Source organism: Parasteatoda tepidariorum, chromosome 4 (genome assembly GCF_043381705.1).
Source record: "Parasteatoda tepidariorum isolate YZ-2023 chromosome 4, CAS_Ptep_4.0, whole genome shotgun sequence".
Classification (NCBI taxonomy): domain Eukaryota; kingdom Metazoa; phylum Arthropoda; class Arachnida; order Araneae; family Theridiidae; genus Parasteatoda; species Parasteatoda tepidariorum.
In genome coordinates, this window is record NC_092207.1 from 74,954,495 (window position 1) to 74,976,959 (window position 22,465).

Sequence of the window (22,465 nt, forward strand, 5' to 3'; positions counted from 1 at the left end):
TGGTAAGATATTACCTGATTGGAAATTTTATACGCTTCAAAAATGAGCTTATAAAGTTTTCAGTGAGGTAATAGGCTAGAATATTTTTAATTATTTATATAATCATTTGGTAATCTTTTAGGCTACAATGGCTTTCTTAAAATACATGAAAGGTGCCATAGTTGGAAGTGAACAACCAAAATATGAAGTAATTTCAAAAACAGATGTAAGTATGTTTAATACATTGTCACACAATCAAAATTGAAATTTTATATAGTCTATTACTTTACTATATTCATTTTCAGTTGTATTCTTCACACTTTCATGTGTTTTTATATAATGAACTCTTATTTTTATCTTATTATTTATCATATTATTATTTATCATTTTATATTTATCTTATTATTTATCATTTTGTATTCATCGTTATTTATCTTATTATATTCATCTTATTATATTCATCTTATTATTTATCATATTATTATTTATCATTTTATATTTATCTTATTATTTATCAGGAATAAGTTGCAATCAGTTGCGCATTCTACACGGATGTTGATGCTTCATTAAAGTGAAGCAAATACTTTTAAATTTGTGCTTTTTAATTTCATATCTTATAATTTTAGTCTAGGTTGGCAAGTTTTGGAAACAGCAGTGTTCGACTATTTTTTCCATGGATAAAACCGACACATCAAAAACCCAAAATACTCTTTTTATAGAAAGCTATTTATTATGAGCTGCATTATTATAAAACTACATTATTATGAACTTAGGACTATTTTGGTAGTGTTTGAGATCATACATTAAATATAATTTTTTATTTTTAATATTTCAACTAAAGAAAATTTTATATTATCTGAAATTAATAGGCTGCATAAGTATACTTTTATTACACAAATACTATAGCTATATAACTTTCCATTTAGTCATAATTCTCATATGTAAAAAGACACATATTTTTAATATTATATAAAATTATATATGTTTATAAAGTCAAATTTTCTGTTTTTAATTTAATTTATAGTGTAATGAAAATTTATTAAATTATGTAGCAATTAAAATGTGATTTTCAATATAATTTTTTATTAATGTCAAAATATTAAAATAAATTTCATATAGATAATTTCATAAAAAATTGATTTAATGTAAAATAAAATTGCAATTAGCTTATGTTCTTTCAAAACATTTTATTGAATCTTATTAAAGATTTCATTGAAAAGATGATAGCACTCCAATAAAGTAAATGAAATTATGAATATAAACAGCAATTCTTTTTTCCTTTGATTTTCATAATTACTGCATAAATGTTTGGATAAAGATTGGATAAGCCATTTGAGTAACAATAACTTCAAGTGAGATTATTTTTTAATAATTAAAAGATAAATAATTTAAAAAAATTTCAAATTTAAATTTTAATCAAATTTGCATTTTATAATAATTGATTCACTTTAGTTTCAAAACTTAGATGCATTTCAGAATCTCTTTTAACAAAATGCATTAGTAATTCAGCAATTGAACTAAATTTATTCTTTTGACTATAATTTCTCTTGATGAAGAAAGAGTGAACTTTCTGCTACACAAAAAATAAAGCTGAGCAATGTGAAAAACAAATTTTTCTTTGTAATACTTGTTTTTAGGATTTTCTTCTCCATCACTATATTTTCATTTCTTATTCTTTGTTTGAACACTGATGTAGGCTCTTTATTATAGAACCAAAACTGCAGTATATTTGTGTTTTGAGGTATTATTTGTGCTTTTATTTTTATTATTCATCTAATTTCTACTTTGATGGAATTAGTGTTATTCATATATATTGTTATTCATATATATTGTATTGTATATAAAAATACTCTACATGTGTTATGATGTCTGAGCAATATAATTTTTCAGTTTTAGCTAGTTTTTCATGTTTGACTTATCAAATCTGTTTTGATATGAAAATTCCAACTTTGGTTTAAATATTTAACTTTTCTTACTTCTACTTTGAAATTTTTTTATTTTCTTAGGCGAAAATTTAGATGATGATAGAACATTTAATTGAATAATATTAGTTAAATATGATTCATTTTTAACTTTTCGTATTTTTAAAAACTAAGTTTTATATTTTATAATAATGGTATATCTAGGATATTATTCAAGGCATTAGTTACAAAATGTAATTGATTTGAAAATTTTTATTATTTTCATGACATTAAAGGCTTGTTTATACTGTTCAAGTTCTTGAGCAGAGACTTATTCAAATTGATGAAAGCTTATTTTGCTTGGAGTTTAGACTGGGAAAACTCATTCAAGTGCATGGTCCAAACCCTTAGATGATAATAGAACATGTTTTACTTTCCATTCAAGTTTTTCTTAGCTTAACCAATCAGCATCTTAAGTTTCATGAAGTCTGTGAGCTCTGTTTTCATATATTCTAATCTAAATAAGTTTATCTGTTAGAATCAATTTGTGCTATTTTTATTTTATTTTGTAATTTTACTTTCATTTTCGTATGAATTTATAATCTTGAATATGAACAATGCACATGCTAAGGTTTTTCATCCGATGACTCAGTGATTTTCAAGAATTTGGAAGTGTCATCGAATCATCTAACTTCTTGGACATGGAAATTGCTCCAATTATTCAGGTTCAAGTCCTTGGACTACATAAACAGGCCTTAATTATGATTTTTTAAAATGTTTTTTACTGAATACAATTTCATTTATTTTTTCCAGGACTATGAACTTCGTTCTTATCCGGAATGTCAGTGGGTAACTTTATCTATTCATGATAAAACTCCTGATGATTTTTCTCGTGAAGATTTTCGCCGCTTGTTTGATTACATCAGTGGGAAAAATGAAGCAAGTTAGTAGAAATGATTAACAAACTTATTTTTTTTATGACAAATCTTATTATGAAGATTTAAAAAAAATAATTTATCTTTTTTTTTCTTTTCTAGGTTTATCTATTGATATGACTGTTCCTGTAGTCTATCATGTAAGTCCTGTTGAAGAAAAAGCAAAAGATTATTCTGTCTCATTTTTCTTGCCATCTAAATTAGAAAGTCCTCCTAATCCTTTAGATAATGATCTTGCTTTATCCGAAACTGGTGCCAGGGAGATGTATGTTAGGTAAGATTTAAATGTATCTTAAAAAGGTTCAACAATTGTTTATGCTTTGTTAAAGTATTTATTAAACCTCTGATTGATTGACTTATAATATTTTCTACTCTAACTTGCTGGTTCTTTACTATACAAACCAATATTTTTGCCATGTTAATTAGAAAATTAAGCATAAAAGTAAACAGTGTAAAGACCAATTCCATCGTTACTGTTGTTTGATGTGTCACATTGATTTACTTTTATGTATGAGCTTTTTATTTTAAATTTTTTTGCTGAATAACAAATAAGAAAGTTTACCTTTTCTATTTATGCAAGAAAAACTTGTTAAAATTCAATAGTCTTATGGAATAATTTATTTGAAATATGGTTACTCTTGTTACCTGAAAAGGACATGAGGCATTTACAAATTTGCACTAATAATTATATTATCTAATCTATATAATAATATCTTGTTTTAATTTTTTTCAAAACAGAAAGGCTAACTTCTCATATGGTTAGCCATAAAAAAGTTTTAAATACGAACACATTATTTATTCTGAGAAAAATTCAGGGTTATACTTGTTACATTCCCTTTAAAAAATTGATTAGGAATTTTACAAAGCACATTGTGACTAAATAAGTTTATATTGTATTTATTTAATTTCTTAAAAGTAAAAAAGATTTCTAGAATTAACAACAAATGGAAAACTCTATTTTTTTTCTTCCAATTTTTATCTCTTTTATAAAATATTTCATCTCTCATTATACTCTTTGCCTGCAAGAATCATTGCATTTAAATAGTTATCAAATTTTAAAAAATGGCACATATTTGAAAGTCATTTTGGCTGGAACCTGATTTCGTTCAAATTTTTTATTTTTTATTTATTTATTTATTTTTTTTGCCATTTAAAATTAGATTATGAAAATGTAAAAATTTCTATATCTTACAGTTAAAAAATTTTGTTTGGCTTTTATGAAATAAAATAAGAAAAAATACTTATTGAAAATATTATTTTTTGCATGGAATTATCTTTGGACAAATAAATTTTATAATTCCAGGCAGAAAATTTATGATTCGCTTAAGAAACTCTTGAGATATGGCAAAATTACTTAAAGTAAGAGTAATATTGAGGAATCCAAGCTTTGGACCACTTTCCAGACTAAACAATTGGGACCATATTTCCCAAATTGCAGGATTTCCCAGATTCCCTCATATCATGAGGATTTGAAATATGAATATGCAGATAAAAAAAGATATGTTTTTTCTGAGAAAGTGTGCTTTTGTGTGTGATTTTGTAACTTAAAATTTAACTCACTGAACTTAATTCCATGCACAAATTAATAAGCATATTTGGGGGCATTCCTCTAAATCATTAAAATTCAAGCAGTTAAGTTTATTTTGTTTTTGCACTGTATTTACTAAATGTAATAAGTTTGGTGCTTTTAAATTTGTTCTTTGCTTATAGAAATTCAATAAAATTATTATCGACAACAAGCATGTGTTGTTCGGATGTAAAATTTCTGTTAAGTTGAGATGTAGGTATGCTGAATTTTATTCCATTAAATATGCTACATTATTGTATACAATTTTGCTAAAATTTCAAACTTCTTGTAGCTATCACAGTTAGATAATAATAATTCAATGAACAGAAAAGTTTGTGGTTATTCTTTACGAAAGCTAAAATTTTACTCTACAAAATTAAATTGGTATAACTACAAATAAATTGTTTGAACCAGTTTCTAATTATTGGCCATTGAATAAATAGTTAAGCAACACGAGTATAGAGATTTTTGATTAAAATTTTTTTTCTAGTTAGGGATAATTATTGTAAGTTTCGGTTGCTCTTGTTACATTCTAAAGAACAGCTAAACTAACCTTTTTTATTGCAGTAGCATATATTTTTTGAAATCAATTTTGTATTTTAAACTGAATAATGGATACATACTAGCCTTCTAAAAATAATATTTAAAGAAGGCAAGCAAAATTACTACATGATTTGGTGTTTGGAAATTGGCACTGAAATTCAAAAAATTTTGGTATATAAAAATAGAATTTTTATATACCAAAAAAAAAAAAAAAAAAAAAAANGAAAAATTCTAACAGTTCAGTTTCCTTTTTACTTTTAACTAAAAAATAATATAGGATACACCAATTTAATTTGAAGAAAAAAATTATCCACTGTCTTACTTTCTGTGATATTGCCTTATTAAATATAGCATTAACCTCACAGTCAGAAGGTTAATGCTATATTCTTTTAAATTAGCAAGTGTAAAAAATTTATTATTGTAATCAGTCTGTTTCCTGATATGTTCGAATAATATTAAAGAGAAATATGTAACACCTTTATTTTTATGCAATTTTTTTAATAATTTATATTTTGATAGTCAGCTAATATTAGAACAATACTGCATAAAATGTAAAGCTTATATGCTACTTAGAAGTTTTTAATATCAGTTGCATAATCATTTTTCATTGTGAACAGAATATCACAATTTTGTTAAGGCAAATTAATGTTTTGTCTTCTGTTCTTGTTTGTCTCTGCTTTTTCCTCTTTAATTATGCAAGAATCTGCTCATACCACCGTTTGATTTTTTTGAATTGAGTATTCATTGTTTGAGTTATATTGTGTATAGTTGTTTCTTGTTCTTGGGTTAGTAAACTCAAAATTCACACCAATTCTTTCTTTTTTTATTTCCTTATTGTGTTCTCCCCCTTTTTTTAAAAAAACTAATTGCTTATTGCATATCTATCTGTAATTAGTATATTTTAATTTTTTGTATAAACAGATATTTTTGTAACACAGAGACCTAAAGACATCGATTAGATAAATATGATTTGAATAGTTTTGAAAATTTAAAAATTTTTTTTAGCAGAAGTGCACTGAATAACATTGTAAAAGGTTTTGCCGTGAGGAAGTAGAGTATTTTAACCACATGTTTAAAAATCTTTTTTTATCACTTTTCATTTTTGTGATTTTTCTATCAATTAACAAAAAACCACCAATTTACTTTCATACCGTAAAATTAAAATTCTTCTTTAACCCTCTGGCGGTTAAGGAAATGGGCAAAATTGGGAGAATGTTTTTCTCCTACACACAGTTCCCCTATCCATTAGCATGGGAAAACCGGTTTTGCTATGCAGAGAAGAGTGCAGGTTAAAATGCGACTTTTTACGTGCAGAACCGTCAGTGGGTTAAAATGACTTTCAAATATCAGGGGTCGCATTCCCCCTAAAATTCCTAAAACTATGTGCAAACCCTAAAATTCCTAAAAATCTGTTAAAATTTTGTTGGTGTTCCTAAAAAATTAGAGTTATAGGCTAAATATAAATATAAAAGCAATAATCTAAAATATAAGAATTTAACTACATCAATTAAAACTGTTTTAATTTTGCCACATGGGAATTCTGATCCTGAGAGAGGTTTTTCGATAAATAAAGCAATGCTTAATGTGAGTCACCATGAGAATACTATTATGTCTCTTAGACTAATCAAAGATACCATTCGAAATTATGGAGGAGTGTTGAAGATCACAACACTATTGAGGGCAGTAAAAGAATCTCACAAATCATATCAAGAATATATTAGAAAAATGATCATGATTAATTTGTTTTTCTATAACTTCTAATATAAATTGCTGATTTGAAATCTAATAATATCACACAAAAGTTTTTCTTAATAAAGTAAGGTAAAGGGTAATAATAAAGTTTTGATTAAGAAGGTAAAATTTAAATAAAAATCCAAGCTGGTGTTAATATATTTTTACTATTGATTTATTCTCACTTTTGCATGTTCCTGAATTCTGCACTTAATTTCTGATAGGTTATATGTAAAGTTGAAATTTGATTTTTACACTTTAGAGATTTCATTCTTGACTTAATAAATTTCAGAACTTTATTTTATGGCTTGCAATTATTTATGATATGTGTGGATGAATCGTAATAATCTTCTGTTATGTAATAAACTACCGTGTGATCTGTTTTTTATCCTAGCAAAATCATATATTACCCCTAAAATTTTTTGAAGAAAGTTTCTAAAATTACCCTAAAATTTAAAAAAACTTTGCTGCTACCCCTGAAATATCCATATTTTAGTTTCACTTCAGTAGTGACATGCTGATAATTTCTCTTGGCAAGTGCTTTCAGCCCAATCAGTAGTGGGGTATGCTCTGCACATAGTGTGCTCGCTCCTCTATACTGACCCTTAACTCTCCTTGCTTGGATGGTTTTCCGTTTTAATGATTACTCCATCATGCTTGCTTCAATTGTCTGTGTCAAATGTCAGTCAGTTCTCAGCTGATTAGGAGCAGCTGCATGCATTTTATTGATAGGATTTATTTTTATGCTTTAAAATCTATTTAAATGCCTCTCTAAATCTATTTAAAGACCTTTAAACGTTGAGTATACATTATGTAAAACTGAGCATTAAAATTTCACAAACTTTGTAAAAAGTTGAAAGTCGTTGTTGATAATGAAACTGTTAATATGTTAAAATCATTAAATATTTTTAAAATTCCTCCAAATACATATTTTTATTAGGTGTAATAGATATTTGTCCACTAATCGGCATTCGGCCTTTTTGCTGAATATACGGATAGATGAATATGTGGCCAAATATTTGGCTGAGTATTCGACAAAGTATTATTCGGAAAAGTTTTTTTTGGGGAAAATTTTAATTGATTTAATGAAGAATAATCTAAAATCAAATTTTTTACCGTACATTATTAGAAATTGTTTTTACACATATTTGTTAAGTTCTAAAACTTGTTAATTAATGTCCTGAAAGACAAATGGAAAAGCAAAATTTGAGAAATTAAAATTAGTTTACTTTATACTGAACTATAACTTTTGTAATACTGTTTTTTTTCTTTAAATAATATTCTGGAAAGTCTATTTCATCATTTTTTCAACACTTCTTGTTTTAAAAATTTAGAACCTCTTTTTTATTTGTTTCATTGTTGCTTGTTTTTCTGTATTAATTATAACCCAGCATTTTTTCAGAGCGTTTCTAATAATCTTTATTCTTTTATTGCCACTTTTTTGTGCGGTAAGGCAGATCGACCGTAGCATCTCAACAAGGTTTTCAATGCTAAAGTCATATTCCAGAACTAAGAAGAATTTTTTTCCTTTTAGATTCTTTTTTATTAACTTTCTTTTTATTAGTATTTTTACTAGGACAGCATTTTTTGAAAAGCGTGTATCTAATGAACATTATTCTATTATAGTCACTTTTTTTCTAAAAATACGACAATATGTAAAAGCTAAGTTTAGTAGATTTTTATCGTTAAATCTTCTATTTAAAAATTAAGAACGAATTTTGGTTTGGTTTCTATCTTTCTTTTTCAAAAAATACTTGTTTTTATTGACGTTTTTATTTTGACTTGGTAATTAAGAGGATTTCTATTTGATTTTAAATGCCACTTTTTCTTGAAAATATAATGATTGGAAAACTGAGATGTTCAGCTTTAAAATATTCTTTCAAAAATAAAAATGACTTCTCTTTTTTCTGTTTTATTTTTGTATAAAAATTTTTTATCAGTGTTTTTATGATAGCGCTACATTCTTAAAAGTATTTGTGATAAGCATTATCTCTTTTACTGTTTTACAGATAATTTCTTTCTGGAAAATATTATTTTTAGCATTAAAATTTTGTTTTCAGAATTAAGAGGATATTTTTTGTCTATTTACTCTTTTTTTTTCTACTTTACAACTTTATTTATTTATTTTTTTAGAATAGCTATTTCTCAGTGTTTCATTTATGTTATATATTTCTTAATATCTTAAATATTATATTACTATCAAATTTATTATCTTAAGCATTTTTATGACAGTTTTTTTCCCTTTACTCTATACCAATAACACAGCTAAGTTTTGATTATCTTTCAATGATGACAAAACAATAATTAAAATAATTGACATAATTTATCTATTATTCCATAGGATAATAGTCTCGACAATGAAATTATTCCTTTTACTTGTTTTTTATCACTTTTTCTTTTCTAAAGTATGAATCTTATAAAAAAAATTGCATGGATATTTTTGTGTAGCAAATTGCGTGTAGTTACTAATTTTGTCTTAAGTTAATAAATTCAACTAGTTTAAATACTGATAATTGTTGAACAACAGATAGCTATAATAAATATATGTGTGTATTATTCAGTATTCATATTTTTCTTTTGTATTCTGTCTGCATACCAATACTCGCAATTTGAAAACTAATTCAATGAAAATAAAATTGCATTAATCAAAATTCCTTCTTTTTCAAAAACAAAATTTAAAAGCTAAAAATATTTTTGGATGTCATGAACAAAAAAAAATTTTTTTTTTTGGTAATAAAGAAAAAAAATTTAGGAAACAAAATTATTAATAATTATTAGAATTAATTATTTCAAGAAGAATTTTAATCTAACATCTTGAAACTTATTGCTAAAATAATAAATTTCTTATTGGAGTGTGCATGGTTTAATCGGAGTAAAAAGTTGTGAATAATTTTTTTAATTTGATTTGTTGTCATATTCTAAGTATATTAAAAAAACATTGATGGCTGCGAGTTGACCTATCAAAATTTGATTATTGTAACAAAAACTATTTAAAATATTCACACCAATTTTTTTTTTTTTTTTTTTTTTTTTNTCAAAACAATGTTTTTTTTTTTTTTTTTTTTTTAAATTGTTATTTTGTTATTTAAGTTTAAAAAAAAATTATAGTATCTTATTCAAATTTTTTTCAGCATAACATCAGATTCTGATTTTTATGCAAAACATCTTTGTTGAAAAATTTTTTAAACTTGGCTTCATTTTCTGTTTTTTTCTTTCTTTTTTTATTTTGCAGAATGTTTGATAGAAAATTAATAGAAATCTGAGTTTATTGTGATACAAACAATATAGATAGGCTATAAAAAAACCAATATAACTAGACTATAAATAAAAAACAATATAATAAGTGCAGTAAAACATGGCAAAATCAAAAAACTTTTTACTACACATAATTTGAGTTTTAATTTAAACTTGTGTTTTAGTGATTGATTCTATCTTATTCAGATATGTTTCGCTTTTTCAATGTCCACCCATGTCTTCTCAGAGGTTAAAATAATAAAGAAAGAAATGTTTAGTCCCTAAAAATTTATTACAGTTTTATCTCAGAAAATTCCTTTTGTACAAACACTACAAAATATTTCAGCATTTATAACAATCGTTTACATATAATGTCTTTATGTGTTTATATTTTTGATAGATTTATTATAATAAGAGACTGTTGTATTTTATATTTGATACATTTTAAAACATCTTTCATGCAAAAAATTTTTCTCTTGTAAAAAGTCTCATCTCTTAAGAAAAAACGAAATCCATGTTTTAATCTAGTTTAGAAACTGCTAAAAAAATCCTAAATTGTTAATTTAGCACTTTTTAAGTAGTTTACAATCACTATTGTTAATATATTTGTAAAAAAGAACTAAGAATGAAAAATTTCTTAGCAATACAATACTGCTTATTTTTTGTCTTCTCAGACTCTTCTTCTTTTTTTCTATGCTTTTCTTTTTCTTTCCTTTTATTTTATATGCTCTTTTTTTGTTAATGTTACAGTTTATAAAATTTTTGAGTTTATCTTTTTCCATGAGTAGTAATTGGGTTAGTTTTATTTACGTTAAGTGTAATGCATTTTAGCTGTGTACTGCATTGTGCCATTCGTCCTTCCAGTTAATCTAATCTTCAAATTTATTTTGTAATTCTCTTATGTTGACTTGATTATGTTTTTAATAAAAATAGATTCATTATTCTATAGCTTAATTTAACTTCATATGTTTAGATTAAGTAATTTTTTTTAATATTTGCACGGAGAAAATACTGTAAAGCTTAGATATCCATAAAGCTCTAAGTAATAATAATAGAAATGAAATAAGAAAGATCTTAGGGTAAGAGAATCTATATTTATCTATGTATTTTTTTTTGTGTGCCACAGAAATGTTTGATAAATGTTTCAGTTCACACTTGTATGTAAGAAGTACAAGTTAGCCATATTTAAAAAAGTATATTTTATTTATACATTAAAATTTTGACTGTCTATGTGCAGTTAATAAAAACAAAAAGTTTTTTAATTGTTTTTCTATCCTATCTCAAAACTAGACATGACGGTTGTCAGTCGCTAACAATGGACATAATTCTCCTCAGAAATCCACATAATTGTGTTCTAAGTTTAATATTATATGTATTCGAACCTGGATTTTACATTTCCCTTCGAACTAGCGTTAAAAGACGTATGGTGTGGAGTAAAAAAATGAATAAGTATATTTTTTCAAAAATTGACGCACGATAAACTACTAGAAAAAATTTGTATTCTTTACATGTTTTTTTGTTTTTAGGTGCAATTATAACAATGTCCTTCCCAATACTTACTATTGTTTGCAAATTATCTTTATAGTTTACATTTGTAAATGTTTCAGAGTTTTTGTGTTTTCTAACTGTTGATCAGTTGTGGATATTTTTTGTTCATCTTCGTTTTCATCACTATCATCAGGAGCTGGCATTAAATCATATATTGATGGCATTGAAAAGTAATGGGACACGTATGACACCGTGTTCGACTTCGAGAAAGTCGATATATGCTTCGACTTCGGAAAATCTTCGGAAATCAGGCATGTAATTTTATTTTGAAGGGCCATTGTTCTTATTAGATATTGAGAAGCTGTTAACCCCAAGAAGCTTTATCAAACCCATTTGTAATTTATTTTAGTTGACACTGTCCAACACTGTAGAAATAAAATTAAGAGCTACCAAAACATTTACTGGAAAAATTTGACTCCCATTAAGCTCCCTTTTAAACACTCTTTCTGTACTTTGCTCATCACACCACCCTTCTGAATTTGACTCAAGAGGGAAATCTCGTCTGACAAACACAAGGACAGTAAGATAGAATTGAAAGAATGTCAGAAAAGCTTCAAACAACGAATAAACTAGTCTCTCTTTTTTTATATATAAAAAAAAGAAGAAAAAGAAAACTCAGAAAAAGTTGGTGTGTGCTTTATCGAGAAATAATTATTTTGATTTGTTTGAAAAACATATAGAGCAGGATTTTCTTAAAAAGCGTTATGTAAGATCTGGGATAATTTAACATTATCGGTGGTATAGGCAATTTTCATGGACTAGCAGAAAATGACATAGATAGCAGGATAACATACAAAACGGTTAACGTAAAACAAGGGTTTCACTATATACATATATAATTTAATAATAGTGTAAAATTTGTCATAAAAGAGGACTTCTTGTAATACTCTGTACTTGTTATATCAGATTTTTACCGTATGTATATTTATATATATAGTACCGGTCAAAAGTTTAGATTCACTTGTATTTAGAATCAAAACTTTCAAAAATAGTTTATTATTTCTGACTTAAACGTATTATTTATAAAAAATTAATGTCACAAATTTCGCGAAATGCTGTTTCCAGTTAAAACTGTTCATTATTTTTTCATTTTGCATCCATTCTGCAGTTGTTTTAGAAAATGAACGAAAGTGCATGTTAATGCCTATTCTAAGAAAAGTGTAATTTATTTAAAAAATTTCATTAGTTTTTTATTTCTAAACAATTTACTTTTAATCTTTTGTAAAGTTCCTTATAAGTTAATTTGATGTACATAACACATTTAAAATATTGATATAATAGCCTTCATTTGACAGAATAACTAGTACATATTAAAAACAAAAGTAAACATTAATTTATACAATTCATTACAGTATTATGGGTCAAAAACCAAAAATAAGTGTCAAAACACGTGCAGATATTATTGCACTTCATGGAGACAAATTGCCTCTAAAACTAATGTTCCCAGACACTGTTCTCAGAACTTTGCAAAGAAAGAAACTAGGCCAAAATAGGAGTCGCCAATGATCAGGGAGATCTGGAATAATATCCAAACGTGAGAATAAGTTTATCTGCATTTGAAGTAAGCGGTAGCGGATTCAAACAGCATCAGGAATTGAATGCTACTGGTCAGAAAGCTTTGTCAGTAACTATTGTACTACGCCGACTTAGTGACTATGGTTTAAAAAATTGCGTAGCTGCTAGAAAACCTTTTTGAAAAAACAAAACATAGTTAAACGACTGAAATGAGCTAAAAACTTCTTAACTGGTCCTTAGAATAGTAGTCAAAGGTTTCGTTTACTGATGAGTCAAAATTTGAGTTGTTTGGAAGGAAACAAAGGCAGTATGATCCTCGTTTAGTAAGTAAGTGGACGTATGACCAATCCATGTTTACTACCAACTGTGAAGCATGGTGGTGGTTCAGTCATGGTTTGGGGATGTTTGCCAGTGACATAGTTAGAGATCTTGTAAGAATTATGGATAAAAAATATTATCACAGAATATTGCTGTATTAAGCTTTTCCATGTGGGCAGAGAATCGTTGGTTAAGAATTTATTTTTCAGCAAGATAACGATCCAAAACATTCATCGAAATTGTGTAGAAACTTCATTGCATCAAAAGAAAAAAAAGCCATTGAAATATATGGATTGGCCCCCTTAATCCCAAGATATTAATCCTGTTGAGCTATTGTGAGATAAACTCGATAAAAATTTTAGAAAAATGTGATGTACCAATCAAAACAAACTTTGGGAATCTTTACTTAGTTGCTGGAACTAGATCTCAACTAGAACATTGCAAAAACTAACTAAAAGAATTCTAAAAATAAGCACTGCTGTGATTAAGGCTAAAGGAGGATATTTCGAAGAATACAAACCTGGACGAAATTCATAAGTTATGCATAAAATTATAGTTTTTACTGCATTATAAGTGTACTTACAGGGGTCTGTCTAGGTTTTTCTGACAGGTACCTATTTTGTGAAAATTTAGACGTAATTTGTGAAAAATTATATTAAGAAATCAACACAAAAATATGGATTTATCGTTTCTTAAGGGATACAAAAATGAAATTTTAAGAAAAAGTATTTTGTGAAACTACCGTTTTTCCAAAATTGAATTTGTGAAACTACCGTTTTTCCTAAAGTTGAATTTGTGAAGGTACCGCTAAACGGTAGTAAATTCGGCCTGGACAGACCCCTGACTTATAATTATCAAAATAAAGTTACTTTCTTGTGATTTTCAGTTTAAAAATCTTGTTATTTGTTCATTTTTAGAAATTCAAGTGTGAGTCTAAACTTTTGACCGGTGCTGTATATATATATATATATATATATATGAGTTAGTGAAAAAACGAAATTTAGTTCGAAAATGAATCCCTTCACCAGGAATATAATGTTTCGTAAAGGAATTTCTGTCTTAATTGACAATTTCCTAAGATAAAATTGACATGTTAGATTGCATCGTTTACAATTGATATCGTTTTTCATAATCTAATAAAATCATTTTCAATAATTAATCAATTACTTATAAAATAATTTTCGAGGCTGCATTTAGGCAATGGTTTAGTACTTTCAGTTTGCATTATCTAGTAAAGTTTTGTGAGAAAAAAAATTTTTCTTTCTCAATTTGTTAAAGATCTTTCCTTATTTATTGAATCCACATTTTTTTTCCAATTTTTTATGTTAATATTTTGTCATTGTAGTTTAAATCACATTATATCATTGGTGATTAGGTTTATCATTTGCTGCTTAGAGATAGATGGGGAAATAAGCATTTCTATTCATTTTAATTTAACATATTTTTTATTAGATTTCTGTGTTAATATAAATAAGTTTATGTTAGCTTTTTTAATGTTTGAAAAAAGCATTCTGTGTCTTTTAAGAATTTTTAATAAAAATTAACTCTTTTTCTCTTTTACTTAATGGTTTTATATAAATAAAAGGCAATAAAACTAGACCAATTCTAAATTGTCAAGGAACAATATTCCCTTTATCATTCTTTTAGTTTATAAAGAACAAGACGTTGTTTGTGTCATTCTTCAGAGAAATTTAGTCTGTCCTTTAGAGAGGTTTATTATTCAATAATAGACCTCCCCAAAGAACACAATTAAAAAAAATTTCTCCTGGTCTACTGGTTTAATAAAAATTCTCCTGGTTTCTGTACATTTTAGCAAATTTTCTAAAATTGAGTAAGTTTTCTAAAAAAAATTCCTTTTGAAAAAGAAGTTTTACACAATAATATTTAATATTTATATTGAATAATATTGAATATTTAAGTAAGTATTATTGATAGGTGATGAAGTTAGCCTCATTTATAGTTATCAGTTTAAAACTTTTCTTTTCTTTTTTGTTCTAAAATTCAGTTCATTTTTATACAGAATTCCCTTTTTAAAGTAATTAAAATAATCTTTCAGCTATCAATGATAAGTTACTTGTCTATTACTATTCAAAATTATGAGTTATCATGATAAAAAAAAAATTCTTATTGAAGTTCAGGTAATATCAAACATAATAGAAAAATATTACAGACTATTCTCATACTTATTAGTGTAATAAAGTTTTTGTATTTTGATGGTAATAAAAATAAATAAAATTCCCTACATTTAAAATATTTAGTTTATTTAAAAATATATAAAATAATTAGTATATTATATGTAGCCAGGACGTGATCTAGAAGTACAGTGGCCTTGGCACAGAACTGTCGCAGGCACCCTGATTGTCACTTTTAATCAAATTCACATCTTTAATTGTGAAGTGTTTTTAAATTATATATGACATAAGTAAACTACAATATATTCATAATTTCAGCTTATATTTATTTCATTTTTTGTTAACTTGTAATTCTAATAGACTATTCTTAAGGAAACACGCTCACACAAAATTATTTGTAACGTTTAGGGGGACCTAAATGTCAGGGAATAGGCCTTATGATCAATCAGGCACTATATGCAATATTTATGATGAAATTTATATTCCATAAATTCTACCAGATTTTTTTTCCTATCCGTGCTGGCAGCTATGTTGTGTTCTTCAGACAATTTTCAATTGACCGAACTTTTTGTGTTTGCTTTNTTTTTTTTTTTTTTTTTTGCTGAATATTAAATGTAAAATCATAGGTAATAAAAATGAAGTAAACCTGTAAAAGAATAAATGAAAAAGACTTGTTTCATTCATATTATCTAATACAACTATGCATATAACTGTATGCTAGAATGTACTACACTCATATGCATATTTGTATATGATAACATATGATTAGGATCTGAAATTTGGGTAAAAGTACTGGAGATGAAAATAATGAAGTATTTTGTTTTTAATAATTTCATATTTTTTCTAATTTTAAATAAATTAGATTTATAATGTTTTTTTAAATTTTTATAGAACTTTTGGTGGCATGGCTAAAGATGCAGATTGGAAAAAAGAGTTTGAAACCTTAAAATCAAAAATCGAGAACCCAGATGATGTGGATTTGTCGGAATATCATCGAGCAGGCTATGATCCTCCCTTTAAACCTTTCAATCGAAGAAACGAGGTTTGGATTGTGAAAAAAACTTCCAGCGTTGTGGATCCTCAAACTCCAACTGACTAGATTCCCATTTTAAGGCACCTTTTTAAAGCTTGAGGGATAGAGTTTTCAAGTTTGATTCATGCAAATACGATGTCTAACAGTAGATGTTTAACATTGTTGCATGTGCATTATTTGCTGCACATATTCCAGTCAACGTCTGTTTCATTCATATTATCATATACAATTATGCATATAAGTGTATACTTTTAACTATGCCAAATATTTTTCTTTTTGTATTTTTTGATAAGTGTTTTCTATGGCTGCTTCTTTTAATATTTTTAATATTATTACATGCTGTATGCATATAAAATGTGATGACTCTTGATATCGAATATATCATATCTTTTTTTTTTAACGATGTATCAGTTTCATTGGCTAAGACATGATTATGATTGTTATATTTTCATGACTAATCATTTACAAACAGTATCTTCGCTAATATACTTAAATATTTACTGTGAGATTTTAATATTTCTATGTGGATATATTGACAGTCAGTCTTCTGAAAACTTGTATTGGCTGCTTTTTGATCAAACAGTGATGTTAACTCATAGATTGTTGTGATAAATGTTGGTAGTGTTTGTGAATTAAAGCCTTTATACATGTAGTTTTTCTTGTTAATTGAAATTAACAGTTGTTAACTCGTAGGAAATGTAAGCAAGTATTTTTAATGTTTCCTGTTATATTCATCTAGAATATTTATCTGCATTTTTACCATGGGTACTTCATTAGATTTGAAGTTCTCAACATTAAATTAGTTTGTTAAAAACAAAAAAGAGATTGAATTTAAGGAAAGGTTACATTTTATTTTAAAGGTTAAATAAATAAAATTTAAAAAAAAAAGATTGGTTAAAACGGATAAAAAAGTGACGTAAAATTCTGCAACGAAATATAGGTCACAATTATTATACATCAATCTTTATCTAGATATGCTAAATTTTATCTATTAAATTATTTTAATTGATATATTCTAAATTATGTTTACATAGTTGTTTTAAAGTGAACATCTAAATTAAGTTTATACAATTATTTTAAAAATATTATTTTAAATTGAGTTTATACAGTTCTTCTCAATGGACAATTCAAAATTATGTCTATACAATTGTTCTAAATGGATTATTTTAAAGTATGGTTATAAAATCATTCTAAATGGATTATTCTAAATTATGCTTATACAGTTATTCCAAGCAGACTATTAAATTTGAAAATAATTTCTAAATTATGTTTATATAATTATTCTAAATGGACTACTCTAGATTTTATTTATGTAATTATTTTGAATGGAACATTCTAAATTATATTTTGTCCTGTTTCCGAAATAAACTTTATCCCAGTTACTCTAAATAGATTATTGTAGATTATGTGTGTCAAATTATCTTTATGAATAATTTTTGTCCAAATATATAAATTCGAATTAATCTATGTATTGGATGATGAGAAATTATATATTTGGATAAATTATGCTATAATTAATTTTTGATAATTACTATAAATTAATCCTCATCAACTTAGTATAAATTATGTTTATTCATATTTTATATCTTATATTTATTCCATATTTTTTATATGTATTAATATTTTCATGTAATTTTTTTAGTTATTTTTTATTCCTAAATATATTATACTTATCTTATCAAGTAAACATGGTATGAATGTGAGACATGGAATATGTGTGTTTTGTGTAAAATGTAGATGCTACATATTTACTTAAACCCTTCAATATTTTATAAATGTGTTTCCTCGATGTTTATCTAGCTCCATGTGTGTGTATTTTCATGGAGCCATACAAATGTGCTTATTAATTATACACTGCCACAAGATAGATATATTACATCCTATAATTTTCAGCCTGAGTGATACTTAAATAAATTTGCTTTGATTCATTTATCTCTAATTATTTGTAAGTAAAATTTAAATTTTTTTAAAAAATTTTCTTGAAATATGTTGTGTTATTGCTTTGAAAATGTCATAGTGTTAATTCATGCTTTATATTATTGTTATGACATAACATAAAAACAATTCTAACTGAATTCTATCAAAAATAGTTTTAAGCTTTTTTAAAGTCTAATTTGTTATCGCTCTCTTTCTGAAAATAATAGTACATTTTGTATCTTTCTTAAGGTAAACAAATATTGTTTTCTTTTTTTAAAAATAATTTGATGTGTTTATTTTGTTAGCTTTACCGCCTTCTGTGGTACATCAATAACATTTAAGATATCAATATTGAAAAAAAAATTAGTAAAAAAATGTGCAATATTTTGTACAGAAATATTAATTTCTATAAAAATTTTATTTGATTTTAAAATTGCTCATTATCATTAATTACTATATTTAAGTTTTGTTTATAATTTTTTAATTGTTATGTTATGTGTAATATGTTTTAATTTTTTTTTATTTAAAAAATTGATTTATTTTTTATGCTTCATTTTATGTACATATTCATATTATGTATATATATTTTTAGTTTTATATATTTTGTATTTTTGTTTATGCTCAAAACAATGCACATTTTTATAGATCAATTTATGTGATTAAAATTTCAAAACAACCATCTTTGGAGCTTAATGTATTAAAATAATTTTAATATATTTACATTCAATGTTAAAGAAAAGTATTCTATTTTTGTTGACATTTATAATTTAGATAATTCACTAGAAGGAAATGCTTTGTATGTGATTGATAAGTGGAATGTGAATTAAACTTGATATTTAATAGCGTCATGTTAGGCTCCTTAACCCACAATGTGTAATTTTTTTTTCTTCAAAAGTTTGTTAATTTATTTTAATCTTTTTTAAAGATTTGTAAATGTATTAGTAATATTTCAACAATGTTGGTTTTATATCAATTAGTCAATCTGAATTTAAAGTTATTTGATAAATACTTGTTAGAAGTTAGTAGGATTGACGCATAAAGTTTTTATATTGAAATAAGTTGTTTTAATCCTGAATTTTCTAGTCAATTTGTTTTTCAAACTTTACTTTTTATAAAATTTTTATTTATAAATTTAGAAATTTATAGGATGAATTTAATCACTGTTACATTACATTCTATTATCTTAATTCTTGTGCCAGAATGTAACTAAAATTAGATAATAAAATAAGGTTTGAATGGATTTGTGCTTCATGTTTGAATTCATTTTTCGAATAATGGCAGATAAAATTATTGGTGTCCAAATGTAATTTCAATTTCTAATGCAGAGTTCTCAAACCTGGATCCTGCGGAATCCTAAGGTTCCTTGGAAATTTGTTAGGGGTTACGCAAGTAACCACTATTTGCTTAATCATAGCTCCAAAATTTTAGTAAAATTTTAATTTTTATAAAAGAATGAAATCTTAAAGGCAGTTAGCTTGTAAAAATAAATATTTTATAAATAAAATCTTAAATTTCGTAAAAGTTACTTTCATAATTTATTGTGTTGAAGTGTGTGAATCTTGCATGAAACATTACAGTTGCTCTGCAAGTCTGTTGGTTATCTCATAGAAAAGTGTTAAAGGATTATGTTAAGATTTGCAAGATTATGCAAATGAATGCTGTTTTTCGAAGCTTTGTAGTAATAGTAAAAAAAAAGCCATAGTTTAAGCGCCTTGCACTTAAAGCAATGCTATGATTTGAAACTATATATATCATTTTGCCGTAAAGAATTATCTGGGCTTTAGAACTACAAATAACCTAAATATTTTGTTATAAGTAATTAAACTTTTTTAAAAATTTTCAAAATGACTGCCTTATTCTCAGTTTTTGCAAATTTTTATGAGCCCAGCCAATGCAACATTGGAGTAAGTTTTTAAGTATTAAAAAAATTAGACCAAAAATGCTTTATTTTCACAAAATTGTGGCTTTTCTCCATATTGGTGTTTTATGCCTTTTTCAAAATAAGCGTGGACATTCCTTGCTTTAGATAGGCTGAGATTGGCATAACAGTCATAAGTAACAGTTGCAAACTCACAGTTGCAGTAAATATTAGCTTGGGCCAACATTTTACAGATCTACAAAAACATTTCTTGAATATTTTCCTGTTAAAAAAAAACAAACAATTATTTTAGATTCAAATTTTTTTTCAGGATATTATCACCTCTGAACTCTCAATTAAAGTGATTAGCAAATTGACATATCGACTAACACCTAATTGAAAATAAAATATGATGGGGTGATATAACATTATATAGTTCACATGAAATTGTGAACTAAATAATGTCATTAGTTTCAACTTATGCATATGAAAAGTCTTTCTCTTTATATGTAGAAGCAGATTGGATTCTCGGGGGGTGCCAATAGGTAGCAGTTTTCAACAATTATTTCAGATGTAAAAATACTTTGTAATAAAAAAAAAAGCTTAGCTAAGTCAAAAAAAATTTCCTTATTAATTTGTTAAAATATTACTGTTTTTGGTTATTAATTATAGAATATATGTAAGAAAGCAAAAAGAAGAAAAAGAAAGCAGCTATCTTACCATTTATTATCCTATTATGATAAAGTAAAAGAATAAAGATGCAATAATTATTTTGTAAATTTGAGTTAATGAAATTTTTTTTAACCTTTTCAATTTTTTTAAAAAAAAAACTTAATTTTTTAAATTTAACTAACATTTTCCGTAAATTTGTGACCTCAGAGACACTTTTAATGAATTGGAATTTTAAATATGATTTAACTATTCGAGATTTGTGTGTGCACCCAGATTAATTTGGAATAAAAAAACGAATTAAATTCATATTTCTTTAAAATTCTGTTCATTCATTTCTAATTTTAAAAAAATTAAAACTTTAGGTTCTTGCAAAAGAAAATGTTTTTTTGCAGATAGTTAAAAATAAATTCATAATTAAAAATCTAGCCTTGAAAAAACTTCATGAGAAGGCCAGGACCCACTCTGATCTGTCCAGCCAGGGAAGAGAAAAATAATAAAGCCGCCCCCTGTTCGCTATCTTCACCAACCTCATGATTTCTTTTCATTTGCCATTGAGGATCAAGGGGAAAGAACGGTTCATGTCTACTTTTTACAAAAATTACGATTGTATTGATGGCAAATCAATGACACGTAAAATCGCATCCTCCTCGAAAGTTATTACTCAGTGAAGATGGGCCGTGCTGTGGAAAAACAGTTCCTGTTCGTTTTACGAACTCAAATTCATCCCCCCCCTCAAAATCATGTACTAATTTTTACTTACTAGTTTTTTATTATTATCAGGGTGCGCAACGTTTTTAAAAAGTGCTTAAAGAGGCTTATTTTCGATTTTGGTTTTTTAAAAGCCCTAAAGGTGCTTTTTCCATTTGATGTTTTTAAAAAGTGCTCAATTTTCTCTTTTCCAAAATGAGATTTTTCCTTTACCATGTTGATTTTCGCTTCGAATTATGCAGAAAGACATAGTTCTATTCAACGTTTTAACAATTCCAACCCCAATCTATTTCGGCGTATCGTCAGTCAGTAGCGTATTAAAACGCCATTCGTTTTACATGATTCAAAAATTTTGACATTGTCAAAAACATGCCGAAAGTTCTTTTTTTTTCTTTTTTTTTCTGACATGTCGGATAAAACAGTCAATTGTCAAAAACTTTCCAATCCTACCTGATTGTGATTTTTTTTAAAAGTGCTTAAAAATATTATTTGAGTGCTTAAAAGATGCTTATTTTTTGTTGAATAATTTGGCTACGCATCCTGTTATTTTTTTGTAGTTACTTTTGATATCATGTTAAGAGCGAGCTTTTAAAATGAAAATTGCGAGAGAGATAAGTCTTCTTGTATAAATATTTAAATAATTATTATTTAAAGAAAAACAAATATGTATTGCGAAAAGAAAAACGCTTAAAATTACGATAACTTTCAAACAAACAGGAATTGGAAGAAAAAAAATCTCTTGTGTAATTTAATTTATAATTCAAAATGGTTCTATCAGCACACTAAATTTCATCTGTGTTGTTGCATTTCAGCAGGCAGTAGATCAGCCAACATGGTTTTATTTTACTGCAAGCTTAAGAATTAAAAATTCTCG

General features: G+C 25.9%; 1 protein-coding gene across 1 annotated transcript in view; it reads left to right on the forward strand.

Moving 5' to 3' along the window:
- LOC107455662 (heme-binding protein 1) overlaps positions 1-19,593 on the forward strand; it is a 24,296-nt gene extending 4,703 nt beyond the window's left edge. Inside the window, exons 2-5 of the mRNA XM_043048461.2 lie at positions 122-205; positions 2,694-2,823; positions 2,918-3,089; positions 16,295-19,593. Of these exons, the coding sequence (XP_042904395.1) occupies positions 128-205; positions 2,694-2,823; positions 2,918-3,089; positions 16,295-16,502 (588 nt within the window). The 5' untranslated portion in view covers positions 122-127 and the 3' untranslated portion in view covers positions 16,503-19,593. The remainder of the gene's footprint in view (positions 1-121; positions 206-2,693; positions 2,824-2,917; positions 3,090-16,294) is intronic.
- Positions 19,594-22,465: the final 2,872 nt, after the last annotated feature.